The sequence below is a fragment of the Thermobia domestica genome, chromosome 2 (assembly GCF_964235325.1).
Source record: "Thermobia domestica chromosome 2, izTheDome1.hap1.1, whole genome shotgun sequence".
NCBI lineage: Eukaryota > Metazoa > Arthropoda > Insecta > Zygentoma > Lepismatidae > Thermobia > Thermobia domestica.
In genome coordinates this window covers 17,746,032-17,770,411 of record NC_137455.1, presented here as the reverse complement: position 1 = coordinate 17,770,411, position 24,380 = coordinate 17,746,032, and the positions used below count along the sequence as shown (strand labels likewise).

General features: G+C 36.1%; 2 protein-coding genes across 2 annotated transcripts in view; one reads left to right on the top strand and one right to left on the bottom strand.

The window, feature by feature from the left end:
• LOC145670855 (uronyl 2-sulfotransferase homolog pip-like) overlaps positions 1–13,450 on the top strand; it is a 65,871-nt gene extending 52,421 nt beyond the window's left edge. Inside the window, exons 6-7 of the mRNA XM_081739540.1 lie at positions 7,052–7,212; positions 9,825–13,450. Of these exons, the coding sequence (XP_081595666.1) occupies positions 7,052–7,212; positions 9,825–10,117 (454 nt within the window). The 3' untranslated portion in view covers positions 10,118–13,450. The remainder of the gene's footprint in view (positions 1–7,051; positions 7,213–9,824) is intronic.
• Vps8 (vacuolar protein sorting 8) overlaps positions 1–24,380 on the bottom strand; it is a 307,518-nt gene that overhangs the window by 107,979 nt on the left and 175,159 nt on the right. The window lies entirely within an intron of this gene.

Genomic DNA, 24,380 nt, shown 5'->3' with positions numbered 1-24,380 from the left:
GCCACGATGGAGTGCTGACTGCCACGAGCCTGAGAGAAAGTTGCTAGACGTAACATTACCGGACACCAAGAAGCATGAAAGAAACTAGATAAACCTTAGGATCGTGTTGTTCACACCAACATCTAACAAAGGTAAACAGGTCTCTGTATGTACACTCATGTCCAAAATTATTGTCGCATGACTATAAATATGTTGTTCTAGTAATATAATTTGATAACGAATTCGCCCGGTATTTCTTACAATGTTAGTATGTGTATAATCGGCAAAGACAAGTATGTGGTAAATTTCATGTCAAAAGAGCAGTAAATGAGAACAATAAAACGAAAATAAAATTTTCTTGTCCATTTAGTTACATTTTATTTTAATCATTATGATTTTCGTATTTATAATTCTTTTCCTATGAAATTTACCACAAATATACATTTCCTGATTATACACATAATATCAGTATTAAAAGTACTCTGCAAAATTATCAAATTATATTCTTACAAGAAGACAGTTATAGATATGCGACAATAATTTTGGACATGAGTGTACTTTCAGCTTTGTCAGGGAGCGGTGCGTACAAAATTGGTACGATTTATGTATTCGCACTTGAACTCCCTTTGTCAGCATGAACTGTGTACAGCTGCGCAAATTGTTTCGAGCAGCTCTTGAAAGTTCTATCAAAAAAGCACTGCTGGCTGTCCCTCACAAGGGATGTTCAGGAGAAAGCACTCGGCTGCAGAGAAACTAAGCATGCCATTTGAAGCCCCAATTCATGCTGATCACAACAAGCTAATAAAATTCCTGTACGGTTGAAAACGGTTCGAGATATTCAACTTGGAAGTTTATATGAGAAAATGAGGATATACGCATTTATACGCGTTAAGTACAACATAATTAGTAACGAATATAGACATACGAATTGAAAGCTATCGGAAGTAACAGAAAAAAGTGTTTTGCAATAACTAACGGTTTTGATAGATACAATTAGTCATTACATTGTTCACAATAATCATAGGTTAGAGATGAAAATTGATCACTGTTGTTTTTCTGTTTTATGAAGAAATGACGCAGGCAAAAGACTCCCTTGCACCATGAACACTTTATATGTGCAATTGCGTTGCATCCGTCAAGGGAACAGTTCGCAGAACCAAAGCAAAAAGCAAATTCGACAAGTGATTCAAAAGTTATAGGCCTATAATTTGTTCGTAACCTGCCTTGTAGAATGCAAACTGAAACAATCCAATGTATCGCGGTGATCGGAAGTGATTCGTATGGACACGAACTTTATTTGATTGTTTCGTTGGTACATTATAACGTCCAGATGAAGAAGTTTCATCTCCTGCCATAATCTTTGATTCATCGGAATCAAAACACATCAAATGGTTGCACAAATCGTGTGCAATTCTTTGGTATCTTCTCAACCATTAGGTCTTTGCCATCCGTAATGCTACTTGTAATGGACAATTTGTCTGTGAATGGACCCCAGTGATCAAGCAATAGCAAGTTCAAACCATCAAGCTTCGCCAAAGGAGAGAATACTTAATGCATTGAAACGTGCATCCACTCATTTTCTCATATAAATTTCCAAGCTGAATATCTCGAACAGTTCTCAACGTACAGAGGTTTTATTACCTGTTGTGATCAGCATGAATTGGTCATTCAAATGACATGCTTATTTCTCTGCAGGCGAGTGCTTTCTCCCAAACTTCCCTTGTCAGCTGGCTTCAGACCATCATATCCATTAAATAATACAATAAAACAATTAATATAAACAATGAAATGTGCAAATTGTACATATAACAGAAAAGACAATTCCTTTATAAACATCCAAATGTATGTCGTTCCACTTAGTGAGTAACTTTGTAACTTATAGGATGCCACATGGATTTGCTGGGATGATTATTAAATTAATCCCTACTAAATTATTTAATAATCATAAATTTAGTATGAGGTATTAATTCCTCTCTTTTCAAATACAGTTTCTTCCAGGCTCGTGGCAGTCAGCACGCCGTCGTGGCAGTCAGCACTTTCATATTTGCAATCAGCGACAGTCGTGGCAATCAGCACCTATCCCTTTCAAATATCTAGGATCAATATTAACAGAGGAAAATCATATTCACGAAGAAATTAAATATCGACTAAAAGCAGGGAATTCGTGTTATTATTCGGTTGAAAAATCTCTTGTCGTCGCGAATTCTGTCGAGGAATTTGAAGCTTAAAATATACAAAACGATAATCATGTCTGTTATTTTGTATGACTGCGAAACATGGTCACTTACTCTGAGGGAAGAACATAGACTGAAAGTATTTGAGAACAAGATCCTAAGACGAATACTCGGACCCAAGAGGAACGGGAATGGGGAATGACGGAAACTTCATAACGAGGATACATAATTTATACGGTTTACCCAACATTGTTAGGGTCGTCAAGTCTAGGAGGCTTAGGTGGGCGGGTCATGTAGCTAAAATGGAAGAAAATAGAAACGCTTTCAAAGTCTTGACTGGAAGACAAATTGGAAAACGACCATTAGGAAGACCTAGGCGCAGATGGGAGGACAATATTAAGATGGATCTCACAGAGATTGGAATACAAAGTAGAAACTGGATGCAGTTAGCTAAGGATAGAAGTCAGTCGAGAGCTTTTGTGAACGCGGCATTGAACCTCCGGGTTCCATAGGCCATAGAGTTAGTTAGTTTATATATGGGGGTAACAGTGAAGAACGCGGGAGGAGACGGGGTGATGTCATGTGTCTCCCTATCCTTTCATATCCACTTTTACTCCTATATATATATATATATATATATATATATATATATATATATATATATATATATATATATATATATATATATATATATATATATATATATAAATTTGAGAGTCTTAACTATTATTAAGAACGGATAAATTTCATAAAAGTTCTTGTGCGACAAACAAATGTAAGTCATGTCGAATATTAGAGTTCGCTTCGATTAAATTTACGAAAAGAAGCATTGTACATATTTAGAAAACAATTTACAGTATGCTAAGATAGCAGTTGTGAAAATCAAAACTAATGTTAAGTTTTATACGGCTTTCATCAGTTTTGATCGATTCTTACGAAGTCGATGCCCTCCGAAAGGTAAAATTTCATGCAGTTTTCCTTTGCATGTTGATCACCACAAGCTGTTTGATCTTCGATTTGGAATTGACTTCCATGTGCTTCTTTCCTCATCAATATCAAAGAACTGAGAACATTTCTGCTTTCTTAATCTGAGAACAACTGACTAGCATGAATCATGGGAGACGACACTCGCTTCTTCATCTTACCAAAAAAGATAGATGAAAAATTGAGGTCACTTGCTGACGAATATAACAGATGTAAGAAAGAATTAGTGTTTTTTCTTTCTTCTCCTATCTTAATATCTGTCTTCCAAAAACTGACTCGTCTAGTATGATGCATTAATAATGTAACACATCTACGCAGGGATGGCCTTAGTAAATTTACTGACCCGTACAATGGCATCACTCCCCCTCCTTCAGAACGAACAAATGTTAAAAGCCACGATTTTAAGTATGCTACACCATCATGAACAACGAAGGGAAGAGAAGGTGTACTCGCACTCAGAAAGGTCTAAACACTACAACTACAATCTCGTTGTGTCTGTTCTCTTTTTCTTTAAATAATATTCTATTATGCTAGTGAAAGATAAAGCAAATAAACCTGTAGAGCAAATAGGGTAATTCTTTTTATATAATTCAATATCGAGCTTCAACCTCAGTATATGTTTCAGTTTGTAATTCTAGTGCAACTAGCGTTTTTTACCCTTATTTCTTGATTTTTCCTTTTTGATCTGATAAAAAAATAATAAAAACTTGTTTCTATCTTCAATGATAAGGAACTTGTTTAGAAAAAGACAAGATTAATTTTTATAACAAAACTGTGATATGAACAGGTGTTGGCTAGTGTTCGAGAATTGAGTTCTTGTATTTGACAACAATCAAGCAATTCATGCTCGGATTCGTTTGACCATTTGCTGTAGCACTGTCCATGTGACTTTGCGACAACTTTGCGACCTAAACATGATTTATGAATATAGTATTCAAATAGGTCAGTTTAATAAATTTAACTACCATCATCATAAAGCCTAATTCAAACAAGAGATATTTATTTTCAATAATACAGTTATGACAAATTTTGTCGCCCCGTGCAAATGCACGTGTTGGACATATGGTTGAACCAGTCATGCATTTACGATAGCATTATCGCATATTAAAAAGTAGAAAATGCCATAATGGTTAATACCGGCGCCATATTTGCTTTTGAGACACTGATTTATATGCAGAATTAATTTTCTGATTTCTTTGAAACGAATTGTTTTAACAGTTCGAATTAACTGATTTTTTCTCCAAAACTATTTAAATGTTCGTTATTTCGTGAAAACTGAATGCTGTTATTATATGATTGTTACTAATAATCACATTTAATTTAAATAATCTTCAAGAACTTAAGATCATGCCACTAGTAAAATGTGGCCATACTCAGATAAATTTCTAACTGACCTTTTTCTACTAATTTGAGAATAATGAATTCAGTGGAACCTCTACCAGATCTAATTTTATTGTTCGATTTTGGCTCTGGGGAGGGGGCGGATTTACGACGAAATGGAAACGTATGCCAAAACTTCTTACGTTTCTGTCTAAGATCGCCTTGCTTGTATGCAACCCACAGTAAGTCATAGTTGTGCAGGGTTACATACTGAGTCCGATTGTGGTTTGGCGGGGCCCTAAGCTATTGAAGGGAATGGGGCCCTTAAGTGTCAAGATGAATGTAGGCACTCTATATACAGAAATGAAGAAACTAGTGATATTTTAGGAAGCAGGCTAGTAGAAAGGACACCATTACTTACATAATATGAATCTACAGAACACGAAGTACTGTTGCTATATGTAGATTTTAAGTTATTTTTCTTATATTTTGGAAATGTATATCCAGTTGTTTTCTTTAATTTTTGGGGCCCCCAAGAGAGGGTGGCCCTAAGCTATATCTTGTTTAGCTTATACGTAAATCCGGCACTGGTTACATAACAGCATAGCATAAATATTCAGGAACGGAAAAAATCTTTTAACTTTTACGTCCCGCGGTTATGCTGGTTAGGCTAAATAAGACGGTGAAGATAAGAGATGAATGAAATGGTGGAATGAAGAAAGTGGGAGGAAACGGGAGAAATCCACGACCACGGTGTTTGTCCACCACAAAGTCCACACTGCGCGAGCTGGGATCGAACCAGGGACCCCAAGCACCGCAGGTGAACGCTCTACCACTGAGCTACCGCGCCCCCTATACGGGAACGGAATAAGAACATTTTTCTCTCTTTTATTCGAGGTTCTAAATTAAGACCTGACAACGACGGGTCATTACAGATAGTGAATCTTCAATAACAACAAAATTATGTATGTGTTGTCATAAGCTTTTGGAAAGAAAGGAACGACCTTTACGATCAAATTTTGTACACAGATAGATATTCACCGATCTAATATCGTACTTAGCCTTTTTTCTGCTTCGGGGTAGGATTTGGTGTGAAAATGCATGCATGTTTCTAATGGTTTCTAAGAACGCCTTGTCTGTATGCAACCCACATTAGCCACTGTGCGTACATAAGAGAAGATAAGTTATCGGGCAATGGACCTCCTATCATTTTATCCAGGTTCTGAAGTAAGACAATGACTGCTACTATTTTACTCCAAGTTCTGAAATAAGAGCCGGCAATGACGGGTGCGTACAGATAGTAATAATAGTAAAATAAAATGTATCTATCATAAACATTCCGCATAGAAGGGGAATACCATATCTAAGCGCGTACGAAACCCTTTTCCGATTTTTCGGTTGGGAATTTTACGGGGAATTGAAAATATATGCAAGTTCTTACGGTTTCTAAGAACTACTTGCCTATATGCAACCCGCAGTACATTGCTGGCATGTTGGCTTACATAACAGCCGAGGATAAATACCCCTCAATGGACTTCCTTTCTTTTTATCCAGATTTCGAATTAAAATCTGGCAATGACTGATGCTTACAACTAGTCAGTTAAATAATACGTTAAAGATCCGCGTTCATTTCAAAGAAAATAATTCCCATCATAAATCAATGGTCTGAAAAACACATGGCGAAGGTATTCAAAACCCTAAAATTCAAACCAACCAATCAACTATGACATCATCACAACCATACAAGGAAAGTTTGATAAGTAACTTCGTTCGCATACTGCGAGATGGCGCAAGCGTCATCTATATACGTAGTCATAAAGTTTCCTTTCTGTGAATAAATAATCTGAGGATTCAAGCGATTCTCACAGTAATTCATTGTTTGACAGTTGCTTGGAACAGAAAAATTTCGAAAGTGAACACCGAAAAACAGATCAAATTCGTCGTTTGACTATTCTTTTTTCTGGAAGGTAAAACAGTGAAGAAAATACAGGATATTACTTACATTGAATGAACTTATATCCTAAGGCAAAAGAAGCATTACAGATGAACCACGTCCTGGAGCAACCAAGCTAGTTGTGACACCCCAAATAATCGCACGTGTGAGAGTCAGCGAGTTAGTAGTGTATCTCAACTGAGCAGATTCTCTTCATTTCGCATAATGAATTGCACATGAAAAAAAAAAACTTTGTGCAAGATGGCTGCTGCATTTTTACTCACTCCAGAACAGGAAAAAAGCTGTGTCGTGGAGCAAAAATTGGTCGTGCTGCGATCTGAACTATTTCTGCATCTTAACTATTCACCAGATCTATTCACCTCCCTCAGATTCTCTATTTGCGAAACTCCAGGAAGTAAACGAGCATTTTGAAAGCATGGAATATACTCATTTCCGCGAAAAAATAGCGAGACTGGAGAAACGGTGGGTCAAGTGTGTTTAACTTCGAGGGAGACTATATCGAAAAATAAAGTATGTCAAAACAAAGTCAAATTGTTCTCTTTAATATCAAACCAAGTTACTTATCAAACAATCCTCGTACATATTAAACCTTATAAAGATATATTTATAAAAAAAATAATGTTTATGATGCATTTTCCAGGTTAGTGAACAATAAAGAAGCTTTACAGCGTGCCAAATCGAACTTGGAGATGTACTATTCAGTGGTGGGCATCGTTGAGGATCTGGAGAAGAGTATGTTTGTGTTTGAGAATTACGTTCCACGCTTTTTCAGGTTCATGCGAAGAGAATACAATAAAACAAGTAAGATTCCTTTAACAATAGTATTTACGTTTTATGTTTGAAGAAATAGTTTGCTGTTGGGATTACAGGAAGTCTGCATCAGCTTAACACTTATTATAAATAGTACAATCAAGTAGTACCTATCTTCCAAGTTGTTTTATTACAATTCTAATTATACCAGACTACTGACTTTCCAACTTGTATTTGCGTATTTCGTAGTAGTAAGCTGCAGTTAGGATTGCTTTTTCCAACCATTTCAATGTTTCATGCTGTGGAACAAAAGATACACGTGGATCATTCAATTCATAAGTTTTCCTACACTGTTAAAAAAACATACATGTGTAAACTATATATGCATGTGTAGCTGGGTATTCATCATTGAGATTCAGACATTTGTGTCACCGTTGCACCAATTCGTCCAAATTCTATATGCACAAAAATCAGGGTTCTGGCTATTTAGCACTCTTCTCCTCGCATTCCGGTTCATTTCATCACCATTTTACAGGAGACCATGTCGATGTCGAACCTGAACTCTTCTTCATGGAAACGAAATTCGACATACGCGACCTGGTCTCTTCTTGACGATAACGCCCGCGCCCACTCAGCAAGCAAACAAGACGCAAAATTGAAAAATTAGGGTTGTATGGGCTGCAACACTCTTCGTACTATCTCAATTTAGCACCGAGTTACTTCCATCTTTTTCCAGTGTTAAAATCTGCATTGCGAGGTGAACGTTTCGAAACAGATTTTTTAAAAAAAAAAAAAGTGAAGCGGAATGTAAGGAGAGTGCTAAATAGCCACAGCCCTGATTTTTTTCCAAAGAGTTGCTGCAATGGTGAGATAAATGCCTGAATCTCAATGGGAATTATGTGGAGATGTGAAGGAGGACCCCCTACACATGTACAGTACGTATAGTTTACAAAATGTACCTTAAAAATTAAATATTTTACAGCTTACGGAAATTTATATATTGAAGACCCACGCATACTAAATATAGGGACTTTAATTTTCTTGTTTGTTCTTATCTACTGTCCGATTTAATATCAAAACTATATGAAGCGCAAGTTTCCCATTGGATCCGTGCTGCTGTAAGTATTCCTACCAGACAGTGATCGCAAATTTATAATGAACTGAGGAGCAATGAGGCTCAAGACAAAAGAAGAACCATACTTGAGAGCCAGATAAATTTAAAACACATAGATTAAACACAATGGTGGCAATTTATTAATATACTATTATTATTACTCAAATATTAAAACAAAAATATATAACTACAAGTTTCCACACTATCATTCAAGTTCCGACAGAGCCACGTGGGGACGCGGGACATTTTCTACGAAATCGGGACGGGACTAACTCTATATTCGCATCATTTTTATGGATTGTCTACAGACATGATCATAAACTAAATTTGATTCCTTAACAGCCAACATGATTAGCAATAGCTCTAACTTCCTGGTTCTATCTAAATATTTTGCAAATCTTCCGATATATTTATATATGTAGGATATATGCAGGACTGAACCTTAACCCTGAAATCCTGATGTTTCTGTAAATTTACTGTTAGGGATAATTTTACAATTTTTAATATAATTTGTCCTCATACTGAACTTGGACTCCCCCGAAATAAATTCCTGCGTACGTGCCACTATATATACAGTGGGATATTGGTAACTTGAAGCTGAAGGGAATAAATAAGAATTTGAGTTGTCAAGGTGACCACAATAAAAATTCGAGATACAGAGGTTCCACGTTCCTCAAGAAAATTGACTATATAACCTCCATAACTCGAAGTTTTATTCATTCAACCTCTATAACTCGAAGTTTTATTCATTCAACCTCTACAACTCGAAGTTTTATTCATTCAACCTCTATAACTCGAAGTTTTATTCATTCAACCTCCATAACTCGAAGTTTTATTCATTCAACCTCTATAACTCGAAGTTTTATTCATTCAACCTCTATAACTCGAAGTTGTGGAACTTTCTTAAATTAAATAACATGACTAGTAAAAATAAAATACTAGACATGAGTAAAACATAATTACAGTACACATTAGTTACAATGACAGGACTAACTTAGCAACAGTGACAAATAGGTCTACGTAAAAGCATAGAGCTGTAACTTCGAATTATCATAGTCACATCAAGAGAAATTCGACTTATAAAGGTAAACTTCAACTCCTAGAGATTCGCAGATACGAAAGTTCGAGTTACTGAGGTTTTTAAATATAATTATGAAACCCTTAAATTTCGACTTATCGTGGTTATCTTTTTTAAACATTTGAATCATAGAGGTTATTTTTACATTGAGTGTTATGGAGAGTTCAAGGAAATGTGAAAAAATTGAGTTATCGAGGCCCAACTATATATATTTAGGATTTTATCGAGGCCCATCTATATATATTTAGGCGTATTTAGGATTTTGTTTCGGAGGGAGCTATGCACAACACGAGAATAAGAACTTATATTTTTCCCTTTGGGTGCCGACAAATTTTAATGGTTTTACATATAACAAATTTATTTCGGAAGGGGGGCTTCAGCCCGACAGCCGCCTCCCTATATAGCCTATATAATTTTTAATGTGATCAATTTTGTGCAGTAACACTTTTTTTTTTTTTTTTTTTTTTTTAGAGGAAACCTGGAAGCGTCGCAATGCAACTCCACATCCACAACCCACAGAACACGTGAAAGAATGTCTACGGAGAAACTTAACAGGAGATATTGAACTCTATAATTTTGCTGTGCAGAGACTCAATAAGCAATTTCACTATTTAACAACAGGTGAAATGGACAGCTCAATACCACAACAAGACAATATAATTTCATCAACGGAAACAACTAATATAGAGAATGCCACACGAAGTCAGCAGGAAGCGACAACGATAGTGTCGTCGCCAGTGAAGTTATTGTTGCCCAAGCACTAAAATAAAATATAACATTGTATTGTTTTCTGCGTTAGGTGAGAACAATTTATCAGTTACAGATTGAAGACTTGCTCAAAAGTGCTCGCTCGGAAACTCAGAAAAGTTTAACGTTTATTACAATACAATTTAAAGGATATGTTTTGTTCAACATATTATTAAAAATGATTAGTTGTGTGAGGAAACTTAACGAATATAACAAGATGTAGCATAAGTAATACCGTACACTTTACTGCACGTTATTTTAAGATAATTTTGTATTATATGCGCATAGCCGTCCCTAGAATAAGTGTCAACAAAAGCACTGTGCTATTTACAAATAACTTGTATATGTAAAACACAAGCATATGTTGTACTGTATTAGGTTGTCTCATTCCTGGGGTGGCAATCTGAGGTCGCACAGCCACAGCCAACTTCAACCTCAACGTCAATACATGAGTTAAAGGGTAAATGAGGTTGAATAGGATTCACTCAGAGAATGTAGAACAATGATTGGATTGAGAAGGTCCTGACTTCAATCTTTAGATTAAGTTTTTCATAGTTTTCCTTAGTTTTACGAGGTGAATGCTGGAATAAACCACCACTTGGCGTAGCAGCCCTTTGTAGGTCAGAGCCACTCCAACGTCATCGGTTGGCGACCGGTTGAATAACATCCAATCTAACGACGAACACGTGGTTAGCGCATTGTGTCGCCCTATCGTTAATAGGCGTACAATGAACTTTCTAGATCTAGTGGCCGTTACGTCTTTTTTTAACGTAACCCGTTAGTTTGCCTCACGTCGCTGGGTGGACGCCGAAAATTGGGAAGTAGACTACGGAGTCCCCGAATGCTGGAATGGACTTCCAAAATTATGGGTTTTGGACGAAATCCTTTCCAATTTTCATTTTCTATATTTCCACTATAAAATGGCTGCAATACATATATTTGGAATTTAATCGTTAAATAAATAGGTTATATTCAACAAGAAGTTTTCCACAAACAGCAGCAGAAAGCGTTATTTTGGATCCAAGTTTACAATCTATTACTAGTATTTACGTGAAAAATTTCAAAAGATTACAACCACCCCATACTTAGTAATGAAGTTAAGTGAGATTTGAAGAAAGTATTCATCACTGACTGAACTCTTGTATTAATGTTCTAATGAGTTTTGTAGAATACATCGAGTGAAAAATACAGAAACAATAAACATTATTTGTAACTGAAAGTGCTGTGACAATTTTGCATTCAGAAATTAATTCATTAGGTTGTTTTTTTTTTTTTTTTTTTTTTTTTTTTTTTTTTTTTTACGTGAAGAACTTTGCCTTTGCAGCAGCCTAGTGTTATAATACGTTTAGTCTGTTTCGGGGTTTCTCAATTCGTGGGTCGGGACTCCTACGGGGGTCGCGAATGGACCTGAAAGTGATAAATGTAATTAGCATTTAGTAGCGCAAAACTATTTAAAGATTGTTTTGAATCTCTCATTCTGATAGACATATTTTCATTTCCATACTTCTGTTAAACTTTTATTCCTTCCTATATACGATTTAAACACACAAATATGTAAGCGATAAGCTGCAAATTATCAAATAGCTTATTACAAACCGGAAGTTACTTATTGGGATTGCTGGCAAATGGTTATGATGAAAGGGGGGGAGGTCATGGTATAAAATAGGTTGAGAACGCCTGGTTTAATGTATTACTTTTGAAGTGTAATCATCTTCAGGAGAGCTGTTCAGTGAATTCCTGAACAAAAACATTTTGTTTGCTTCCTTGAGTAGATCAGACACAAGCAAAATATTAGGAAGCTGAAACACCGGACAAATATTTTTCTACGATCAAACACAAGATTGTTTTCCCATTAGATCTGATATTTTACTTTTTCTGTTTAAAAAAATAAATTCAATCTAGTGGATTAGCGTACGATGGTGTTCAAATTCACTTTTAGCTTAAACTGTATGAAATCGAATCAGAGACCATTCGTGCTAAAAGTAAGCAATCTATCACTGGATTACCGTGTTCCTCTTAAAATAATAATTAGATATAAATAATCAAGGTGTGAAAATTATGATGTATCATAATTATGAATTTAGTATTATCTATGACTGTTGAGAGGAAGCAAACTCTTCCCAAAGTGACCGTATAGTTCGGAATGAGAAAGGGAAAAATTCTTGGCACATATTTTCTGCGTGATACCATCAATGCCAATCGCTTCCTTCAGTTACATCAAGCAGTACCGGAAAAAGAAAGCATTAATGACCCCATTTCCACGTAAGATAGTGAACCACCCCACTTTGCACTAATTGTAAACTTTAAAAGTCCATAAATCCGTAAAATAGGACAGCACCAAATTAATACAAGAGTATGAGATAACAAATAAAAGGAATTATGGTTGATTTTAATCTATATCTAGTGGATTTTGAGTCCAAATCTGATGGAAAATTATCACTATTTTTGGCAACAGTGCTCAAACACCACGAGCAGAGGTTGTACAGGAAATGCAATGTGGCTGTTGCCTGCTTTACAACCATGTGGTAATAGCAACAGATTATGCCAAATGTAACAACAACAACAACAAAAAGTACTACAAAGCAGGGGCGGATCCACGGGGTCCACCGGGTTCGGACCCCCCCTCCCCCCCAAAAAACTTCGTAACTCTGCTAGCATTTGTACATTATATTACGAAACTATACTTGTTTAACAGAAAAATGGTTGATGTAGCCTAAAGATTTAATTTTACATCTTATCTGTACTCTTTCTTATAAAATAATCTAGTTCGATCAATTTTCTGAGTATATAGTTGCAGTAATTAATTTCTTAACGTCTTTTCGGGTGCAGAATAACACAGGAATACTACGCTGACGTATTGGACCCCTTCCCCAGAAAAAAAAACTTTAAACCCCTCCCAACAAAAAGTTTAGCTACCAGGGCCGTGCCGTGGGGGGGCGAGCGGGTCGACGGCCCCGGGCGCCGAAGTAAAGGGGGCGAAAATTCGGAAGAAAAAAGAAAAAGATAGGAAAAATTGCTTGCAATATATGTATGGGGACGCCGTCGTATACTCTCGTCCCGGGCGCTGATTTTCCACGGCATGGCCCTGCCTGCTACAAGGCAATCTTTTTCTTCAAGGTATTACTACTGAATAATTTGTATGCCAGCCAATTTATATTGTTAGCTATCTATCTATTTATTTACAACACAGTAGGCTTAATATCCGCTAATAGATCACATTTGCTGCCTTGGAAATAAGTAATTTTATTTCTAAACAAACTAGTCTTGCTACGTAAGTACATTTTCCTGTAAATTAATTGTTTCTCAAACTACGTAAAATTAAGAGAATGCAGTTTCTGTGGCGACAAAAACTACATGGAAAACACTGATTGTCATGTTTAATTGATTTTTCACATTTCATAAATGTCCCTATTAAGTTTAAAGTGAGTATTGTTACTGTTTTTCCGTAACTTGAAAATTATACACTAAAAACACGCGAATTTGCATGTTTCAATATAATCTATTGTATCGTTTCTTCTTCTGAAGGTTATGCTGTGAAGTTAGAAGGTATAACGTCTTCCTTTGGCCACAAAGACTAAATGCAGAAACTTTAGAGTGTGTCTGAAAACAACCAATTACCGAACGGCACAATTGCTAGCATTACTGTCACATGATTCAATTAACGCTTGTGAATGTTTTGCGCTGTGCTAAGCAGTAATTGTTATTGTTTTATCTTTTAACATTTAAATATGTACTGTTTATGATACAAGCTTGTTATGATAAAACCTCACACCAAAATTCAATAACAGTCCGAATCAGTGGCGTACGCAAGTGAATTACCAGGTTTTAATCTCCCCCTTTAACAACATTTACCATATTACATACCTGAACAAACACCTAAAACGTTATGAATTTGGGAGCTTCAACTCCGTCTTGATAAAATTCTGTGTACACTAATGACAGAATATGGGTTTGTTGAGTTCTGCACTGTCCGTTCTCTTACATAATTTGACAACAACTTATATCACATGCATCGACTAAGGGGGCGAAAAGGCAAGCCTTCAGCATTTTTATTTTGGTTATAATTTCGATACTCTGCTATAGTTCCATCCAATCTATTGTGTGCGGCAGCCGAATTAGCGTTTAACCTTGAGCTCTGTTTTCACGCTGACCAACCCGTTTGCAGTGACGTTACCCAAGCTGCGATGTAGAAGTTTGATTTGACACACACGCTGTGGGCTTTTAAAGCATGTGACAGAATCGATGGTGTGTGGCTTATGGCAACACGTTGCCGTGTGGTAGTGGTAAATGGGTGGGTGTGGTTACGCAATGTACTACACAGCTAAAAGGTGAGCAGGTCAGGCTACGTCTTGTTCTCTGATTTAACTACGTAAACAAGTGACGTGGCAACACAAAAAATTTAACAACATTGAAAAATTTATCTTGGACATACAGCCTATTTACATGCTACAGAACACCGCAGATTTGTGAATTCTCCAATAGAAACATATTATATTACCAGCACTGCAAAACATAGGCACGAAAAAAAAAAAAAAAAAAAAACCAGAAAGTGTTTATGAACTTGAAGCGACGTAAATGCATGCGGCCACTAACTATTAACCACTGAACGTACTTTTTTTTTAAAGTATAATGTAAATTTAATTAGCAATATCTGCACATGTTGATCTACACTATTTTATTCACTGATAAATGCATTTAAAAGTGGATTTGTCGTACGATATGAACTAGGATCAACTCGTACGAATAGAGAAAGTTTATGCGAAGAAATCAATTTAGCAACGTGAATATGAATGGATATTTTACGAGTGTTGTAGGAGTGCTTCAGGTTATAAAAACACTATAAGAACGTGAACTGGAGTGCAGTAATAAAAGTTAAGGCTTGTAGCCTTTTAAAATTCTGTATTAACTGATCGAACAAAGTAATGTATGTTCGAACAATCGCTTCCAAAAGAGCTACCTGTTTTCTTTTTTCTTTTTTTTTTAATGTATCAAATACACACTGAACACTTCTATTTGCCTCCTTTACCTAACACAATAATATATAATACGCGTAAAATTCAATAAATTCCAAACACGTTATTGTTTTATAATCATCTTCACGAACAAGAGAAAATTTTTAAAGTTGAAGGTATTTTTCAGGAAGAAATTTATTTTAATCCTTGCTGTTCAATAAATCACAGATTTATGTTAATATTTAACTTGTAACTTCTAAAGACAAATTTGAGAATACTTGTGTGAGTTGTGTGTATTAAAATAGTTTTCTCAAAACAAGAGCATATTTTGAATATTGTCAAGATGAAAGGCAATTAAATTAATATATATAACTTGCAGTTGTCTGTTACAGTCTGTTAGTATTACAAAAATAGAATACCACAGTGTAAAATTAATAATGAGATTTTCTAGGTAAAGGAACGGTTTGAAAAAACCACGTCCAATAAAAATTACTGTGAAAAGAAGTATTTAAAAAATCGACTCCAATTCGCAATTGTATAACTTAAACAAAACTATATCCAGTTTTATGGATAGTGTGTTATTTTTTTATATGTTCTGTGATAGAGTTTTAACAAGAATAAAACATGTTACGATTCAAGTAGTTTTATTTACAACCTGTAATAACATTTTCTCAAAAGAATTCAAACCCACAGTGGCGGAGCCAACGGAGGGCCAAGCCCCCTTGCTCAAATTCTTGCCTTCCCCCCCTAATGGCCCTTCCACACAGAGTGATACTGCTATGGGTCGACAAACGTTGAGTTGGTATTTTAGTGGCAAAAAGTGAAACTACTACCGAAACATCTTTTGACAACTGAGTTACCAACTGCAAAATACCGTATGTTGCAATAGTCTGTGTTCCGAGTAAAATAGCACCAGGCTCGCTTTTGTTTCTAGTACAGCGAGATACAGTCTATCGAAATCTGTAAGGTGCATGCATTGACTTCACCATCTGAATGTTCCTTTTAATCTCTGTCTCTTATCTGGCTATTTCCTTTGTTTTCGACAAAGAACCAGAAAAAAAAAGCAAAATCAGTCGACTTCTCATTTGCTTGAATGGTGAAAGTCATACTAAAATATGAGATGCTTACTTACAAATGGCATACACTACAGTAAAACATTAAACTTGCGTTGAACGAAAGAAGTCTTCGTACACCACTTATTATACTTTGTACACTAAGTAATTAATTTCCATTGATTATGGCGACATAGAACAAATGCATAGCAGCCATTAAATAATTTGGTATTATTATTATTATTATTATTATTATTATTATTATTATTATTATTATTATTATTATTAAATAATCTTAATATCGAGCCGTCTTGTTTAATATACAGTAAAAGAAGGGAGCAAAATTTATTATTATTTCTGAAATGATCATTCACTCTGTTATTCGTATCCCGATCGTTTGAGAAGATTAAGATACTGAATACTACCAACACCTACTATTTGCTACTGATACTGGTTCTGCCTCTCGACTACTTTCTGATCTTGTTTCTAGTGCGTCTAGTTTCCTAACTCTCTTGGCCGTTGGCAGCTCTGCAGAAACCTTCTGCTATGATGTTAATAAGTGATACTAGCGACCTCCAAGGAAAACGGAGTCAGCGCTTGGTGGACCTATACTACTAACTAAATCTTGGAGAAATGTAGTAAAAATCAATAGTTCTTTCAAAATAAATCGTTCAGTAGTATTTTCTTTGAAAAGATTTCCCTAAAATACTATTACATAGACAAACTCCGAAGTTTATCACAGAGCCAATGTTACAATCTCCTGATTACTAACGATTAGGTAAGATACCGAGATGATACAACTTGGTCGCGGCAGTAATGTTACTTTCTGTAAAAATGGTAGTTACTGCCGTGACCAGGTTGTGTCATCTCGTTATCTTATTTGATGTTTAGTAATTAGAGAGATATCAGGAGTTTGTGGGACTGGTCCACAGAGATCCCATTCAGTGAGTTCCGTGAATACCCAACTTTATCGCCGATTTATATTTGTTCTTCTCCAAAATATGAATTTCTGAGAAAATTACATTGTATTAATTATTCTGGAACAGTAAATCAGTGGTGACATGAATTTTCAACAGGATACACTAATTAATGCCGCTCTTTCATACCTAATCTGAAAACTAACAATATTTATTTAGCATCAACTACAGGATAGTAGAGTTAAGTTACTTCAACTGCATTTGAATTTATTTTAAGCCTTTGAAACATCTGAGACTCAGTGGATAGAAATGAGGGAAATGAGTCAGTTGGGCCATAAACATTTCCCTAGTGACACTGAAGAAGAATCTTGGTAAACTCTTGACTCGAAATATGTACCACGAGAGATTGATCACATCATCTTCCGAATCTTAAGTCGATGTTCTACCGCTGAGCTTTGACCATTCCGTGTGGGCGTGAAGTGTTTGTGTATTTGAATTCACGTCAAATTCTAAAAAACTGGAGAAGGTAAACAAACGGAAGAAAAGAAGAAAAGGGCCACATTCTTTGCTTCAAGGAATGTTCACTTTATCATTTTAATGAAGTAAAGGCAAATTTATTACTCAGTTTTAGAGCTCAAGGGCAAAAGTAACTAAAAATAAATTCGAACGGCCAGATCGAAACAAGAGGCGGCAACCGGGGCAGTTTCCCGGCCGCCAGGAAACTAATCTGTGTGTTAATTAGACGTAGATGAAGAGGGTGCTAATCGCAAAATTTACCCTAGGTATCAAATATCTAGTTTCGTCATTGATTAGGTTACCATATTTTTACAGCGTGAAAACGGGATATCTTTCTATAATTTTAAGAATACATGACAATTAACTTTAACGTGAAACTTGAACTACAAGAGCAAGGCTTAAAATTTAAATTTGTCCTTGTCCATCACTTTTTACTTTATTGTTAATACAGTTTATATGCCAAACAACTATTTATATTATTATGCGGTAATAAACCAAATCTAGAACTTGTGATATTTATTTACTTCCATCATTCTACACCGTGTATCGGGCAAATTAGTGTGATCTGTACAAGAGGGAATGCTTTAGAGTTGGTAAAATTTGAGATGACTGCTGCCATACTATAACTTTGAGATTTGCCTTATCTCAAGTAGATGCAGACATGTCAGTAGGATTGATTCTTGCAGATTCACTAGTTCAAACGTTGTCGAAGATGAGGTCTGGAGAATATGACTCAGTGAACAACATTCGAACAAACTTATCAAGAATGTTTGGAGATGCGCAAAGAAAATGGTCTTGAAATTCCAGAGCCGGAAACATATAAGCTATAGGGGTTCCTCGTGAAAACGAACTAGACATTTGTCATCAAATATCACAAATTCATTTTGGATGAATCTCTTCCTTCATTGTAGGCAGAAAACGAATTTTCTGAAGATAATATACTAAGAGAATTCTTCTTTCCTACTATTGAAAAGGCAATCACTGAGATGAAATACCGCTTTGGATCATGTAGTAAACCCATTAGATCGATCACCACTTTATATCCAAAAAGTGAAAACTTTTTAAATTACAGCATTGCTCAGCCTATGGCCCAGCATTATGGAAGTGATCCGGAAACATTCAAATGTCAGCTCAAAATCCTCCCAAGACGAGAGAAAACCAAAGTTGATTCCTTGATGTATTTCGTTGATCTTTTTTGTGTCTACAAAAACGCTTTCCTAGAAACTTACAAGCTAGGTATCAACACTGTGATTATACCAGTTTCTAGCGCTAAATGGAAAGGTCATTCTCATATTTGAAAAAGATTAATGACATATACGCAATTCAATGACTGATAATAGGTTGAAAAACTTACGATTATTTTAAGCAGAGGTATAAACATATAAAAGTTATTTTTTTTACCTGTAAAAGTGTATTTCCCTGCTTCCACTTAAATCAACCAACCACACATATTTTAAACGCCGTGATTAAATAACTAGTTACTTGTATTAAAAATCAATTGTATTAATGTATCGTAATTGTTTTAGGTATTAAATTCTTACATTTTCATTGTTTTGAAAAAAGTACAAGAATAAGATCATGAACAACAAAGATGAAAACATTCATGAATATATATATATATATATATATATATATATATATATATATATATATATATATATATATATATATATATATATATATATATATATATATATATGTGTGTGTGTGTGTGTGTGTGTGAGTGTGTGTGTGTGTGTGTGTGAATAAAAATTTTTATTCATTGGAGATAGGCCCCTCAAAATTTTCTTGGGCCCTTCATTGGTCCCCCTGAAAAAATTCTAGCTACGCTACTGCAAACCAACAACTTCGTATTATTTTCACGCACAGGGAATCTAAAAAAAGAAATGAATACAAAGCCTACACATAGGCGTAACTAGAGAGTAGCTAAGGAGTGTTCCCTAACAATTGTTCCGTTCCCGAAAAATTTTACTGGATGACAATAATGTAAGTTCATCTCAGTTTATCTATGCAAAGAGATTTTGTGTTGCATCTGCATTTTGAATACGAGGTCTGTCCAGAAAGAAACCGAAGTTTCTCATGGAACTTACAGTTTGTGGAAGACATTGAGACTTATCTCCTTCAAAATAGTTCCCTCCACTATTAATACATCGTTCCAAGCACATCTTCCACTGCTGGAACGCACTTTTGAGAACTGGAAATTGTGACTTTTCAGAGTGGATTATAAGTTGAGGAGGTGCCAAATCAGGCGAATAGAGTGGTATGGTTACAACAATCGTATTGCTCGACACCAAAACTCCCTAAAGAGCAGCACCGAATGGGTAGCAGCATTGTTATGCTGCAGCACCTATATTTCATTTCACCAAGCTTCTGGATTCTTCTTCCTCAGAGCGTTCCTCAAACGCATCACTTCTAAATAATACTCTTTGTTGATGGCTGGACTACGTGAGACGCATTCATAATGAAATTTTCCAAGAAGCCACAGTTTTCGTTTGCACGATTCAAAAAATCTTCACATATTTGCACCCACGTTTCTTTTTGTTTCTTTGTTAGCGTCGAACGAACTTTGCAGGAACACAATGCATGTTCAGTTTCTTACCGAAGATCGTATGACAGAATGTTTCACTGATTCCTACTTTCTCAGCTATTCCGCGGAAGGTTAAACGACAATTTTTCAGTACAACATCGCGTACATTTTCAAAGTGAACGTCATTACATGATGTTGATGAATGTCCATTTTTTCCTCGTCTTCGATGGATATTCTTCCTACTTTGAAACGTTGAAACCATTGATACACTGGGTTCAGCTTATATAGAGTAATTTTTTTCATGCAATATCTGCAACATTTTCTGTTTCTCTTGACGCCTTGCCCAGTTTGAAACAAAATTTAATGCACACACGTTCCAATCCCGCATTTGTATTATTAGAAAATCACCACAAGCATGGAACACAAGTACTTACCATTTGCGCTCACACAACCCCATACCATAACAGAACCCCCACCATGTTTCACAGTGACTGTCAGATTTCTCGTATCTAGTTCTGTATTCTTCTTCCTCCACACTCTATCTCACGTCCGTCTGACTTAAAGATATTAAATTTACTCTCAACGGTAGAAAAGACTCCTTTCCAGAACTCATAACTGTCATTTTTGTGCTCTTTCGCGTACGTCGATCTCTTTTCCTTGTTCGCCTTACCTATATAGGGCTATCGACGGACTGTTCTCCTCCTATACCCCCCATCACGAAGCACGTTTCTAATGGTTTCAGCACACACAGTCACTCCCACATCACGTTCCACTTCAGTGCTAACTTCGGCGCACTTAATCTCGGATTTTTGGCCACTTGACGCACAATGTTTCGTTTTGCTGTCACTGAAAGCTTTGACGGGCGGCCGTTTCTCGGTGCCTTATCTACTTTTTTGTTTTCTTATACCGGTAAACAATATTTTAAACCGTAGTTCTAGCTCTCCGAATAGTTTTGCTGATCTCCGCAAACGATTTTCCGTTCCGAAACGGCTCCACTACAATCTTCCTTTCTTTTCCCGTTATTTCCTTCGCTTTCCTCCCCATTGCTGCTTCACGAACGGCACGACATTCCTGTTGTCCACTTTGTTACAACTTGAGTATCTTGTATTCAAAGACACTCGTGTCTTCGAGGGTGAAATCACCTCAGAGGGCACGTGTTCATATCCAAGATGTTTGCTCGCCAAATACTTATTTGGCGTTGAATACCGCCGACCTCCAATATTGCTGTTTTGTTGGAAAACAACGGGGTATATTCCAGTTGTCTGGGTGCGTACGTCATATACACATGTACACACACGTCCAAAATGATTGTCGCATATATATAACTGTCTTCTTGTAAGAATATAATTTGATAATGATTTTGCAGGGCACTTTTAATACTGATACTATGTGTATAATGGGGGTGGTAAATTTGATAGGGGAAGAATTGTAAATATGAACATTAGAATGAGTAAAACAAAATGTTGCTACATGAACAAGAAAGTTTTATTTTTGTTTTATTGTTCTTATTTACTGCTCTTTTGACATGAAATCTGCCGATTATACATATACTAACATTATAAGAAATACCGGACGAATTCGTTATCAAATTATATTCCTACAACATCATATTTATAGACAAGCAACAAAATTTTGGACATGAGTGTACATGAGTATCCTTCGTAAGTTTTACGATCACACGTAACATGGTAACATTTTTGTCTCATACGTCTTTTCCGACCAATACTTATTTTAGCTACTGTATTAAGCGCACCACATTAGGGGTTAGCGTTCTTGTTTTGCAATTGGGTTCTGGGTTAAATTTCCGCGAATTGCCACCCTGATAGAAATTTTATATTTCTTTCCCTCGGGTCTACAGCTATTACATATTTAACTAGCTGGTCATAATTCAAGTAGGTCCACGGTTTGAGTCTGATTTAGATTTTTGTTAATACATTTCTTGTTGCTATATGAGTCATCGGGATGTTTCATCTTCCGGTTTACAAAGAACGTTAAAGATGGAGAAGTTATTTTTGGAACCCTAAATCCATATCAAACACCATTTTTCGCTATCTGTGACTACTTTTGCTCCGATAACAACGGACAAACGGTCGGACGGACAAAGTTTGATTTTTTTTAACCTCACGCGTACTTCTCAAGCGAGCGATGCCTTGGCTTTGATCTTATTTTCGAACGACACTTACAGTGTACTTTTAATCTCATACGCAAATGAACTTATTAGAGATTTAGGCGAAATCGATCAACTATCGACCAGATATTTACTATTCGACAAATACTCGAATAGAAATGGGAAATATATTCCGGTTATTTAATGATTTTAGAAAGGCCTATGACTCGGTTAGGAGGGAACATTGTGCGACATTATGTTTAAATGAATCTCAAAGTAAAGTCAGAGTAGTTCACGAGCTTTCACGTCAAGAACGGCCTGAAACTTGGAAGTTCGCTGGAACCCTAATACTGCAAATTATGGATGCGTTAAAATATCAAATAATACTTTCCACAAAGTGACAGTTTGAAGTATCTAGCATTAATATTAACAGACCAAAACTATATTCACGAAGAAATTAAATGTCACCTCAAACAGGGAATATAGGCTATTATTCTGTTCAAAATATTTTGTCGTCGCGAATTCGATCGAGGAATTTGAAGCTTAAAATATATAAAGCGATTATCATGCCTGTTGCTCTGTATGTTTGCGAAACATGGTCGCCTACTTTAAGGGAAGAACGTAGACTGAAAGTATTTGAGAACAGGACCCTGAGACGAATATTCGGACCCAAGAGGAACGGGAATGGGGAATGTCGGAAACTTCATAACGAAAAACTGCATAATTTATGTAGTTTACCAAACATTGTTAGGGATATCGAGTCTCCAAGGCTCAGGTGGACAGGTCATGCAGCCACAATGGAAAAAGTAGGAACGCTTTCAAAGTTTTAAGTGGAAATGCAATCGGAAAATGACTATTAGGAAGACCTAGGCATTGATAGAACGACAATATTAAAGATGGATCTCGCAGAAATAGGAATACAAACTAGAAACTGGATCCAGTTGGCCTAGGTGAACGTGGCATTGAACCTCCGGATTCCATAGGCCATAGCAGTGGCGTAACTGAGGGAGCCGCAGGACCTGCATTGCGAGGAGGGCGCAGAGTTTGGGGGCCCACCGCGAAACAAATGCCAAGAATTATAGGCTACAAAAAGTAAGGTGAATACGGAATGTCCATTTCTCTTAACAACATTATTTACTTTAGAAGAGAAAAGTATGCTCTGGGTGAAAATTCATCCATTCTAGCAACATCAGTTTAAAAAATCATCTTAGCACTCGAAGGTTAAGGGAAAATAATTTTTGCCTTTTTCAGTGACTATTAATTTTAATTGTAATTTTATTATATTCCATGGATTTATTAACCATTGTCTTCTACATGGACATAATATATAGGAAATTAATGGGCGTGGGAAGCAGGGCCTAAAAATAATCTTGCGGGGACGCCCGACATTTTTGCGTTACACTACTGGGCCATAGAGTTAACTACTACTTTAAGTATATTTCGGGAACAGATATACCGTAAGACGGGGTTACTTTGCACAAAATATGAAAAGACTTTCAGAGTCCTCTGTCGGCAAAACAATGAACAATAAAGAAAACGTTTCAACTGCCACCTTAAGATAGAACATCTATATGTATTTTGGCTATAATGTTGGGGGTTAACATCAGTTATAATTACCGGAAGGGTTCATTATTGTAGAGGTGTGGAAAGCAGTTACTCTAAAGGCCGACAAAATTTGAAAGATATCACGTACAAAAATTTCCGTCAAATTTAGGACAGTTTCGTAGAATTCTACTGTTTATAATAGGACTTTGATGCAATAGTTGAAATTGAAATGTGAAACGTTTTAAAGTCATAAACAAGTAAAACTGGGAGAAGGCGGTTCCGGCCTCTACTCGGGGTTACTTTGCACCGGTCCAAAACCCCGCTTAGATAGGAAATTATTACTACTGGATCCTCTTGCATTCTAAATTTAGGTAAATTTCCTATTTAAGTAGATGCCGGAATGAATTTCTTGTTGGGAAATAAATTATGAACAATGGCGGACCCAGAAAAGTAGTTTGAGAGGGGCTTCACTCACAAAGACTTCGTTTTTTTAGAAATCACTAGACTTTTGGGGGGCTTGAAGTTTATAACTGCTTAAATATTGTGCAAAGTAACCCCGTCTTACGGTACATGAAAATCTACGGCGCGAATAATTCCGTTATTTCAATATGATTATGAATAGTTCGAAGTATGTATAAGATATCACGCTAGAAGAATCTGCTGA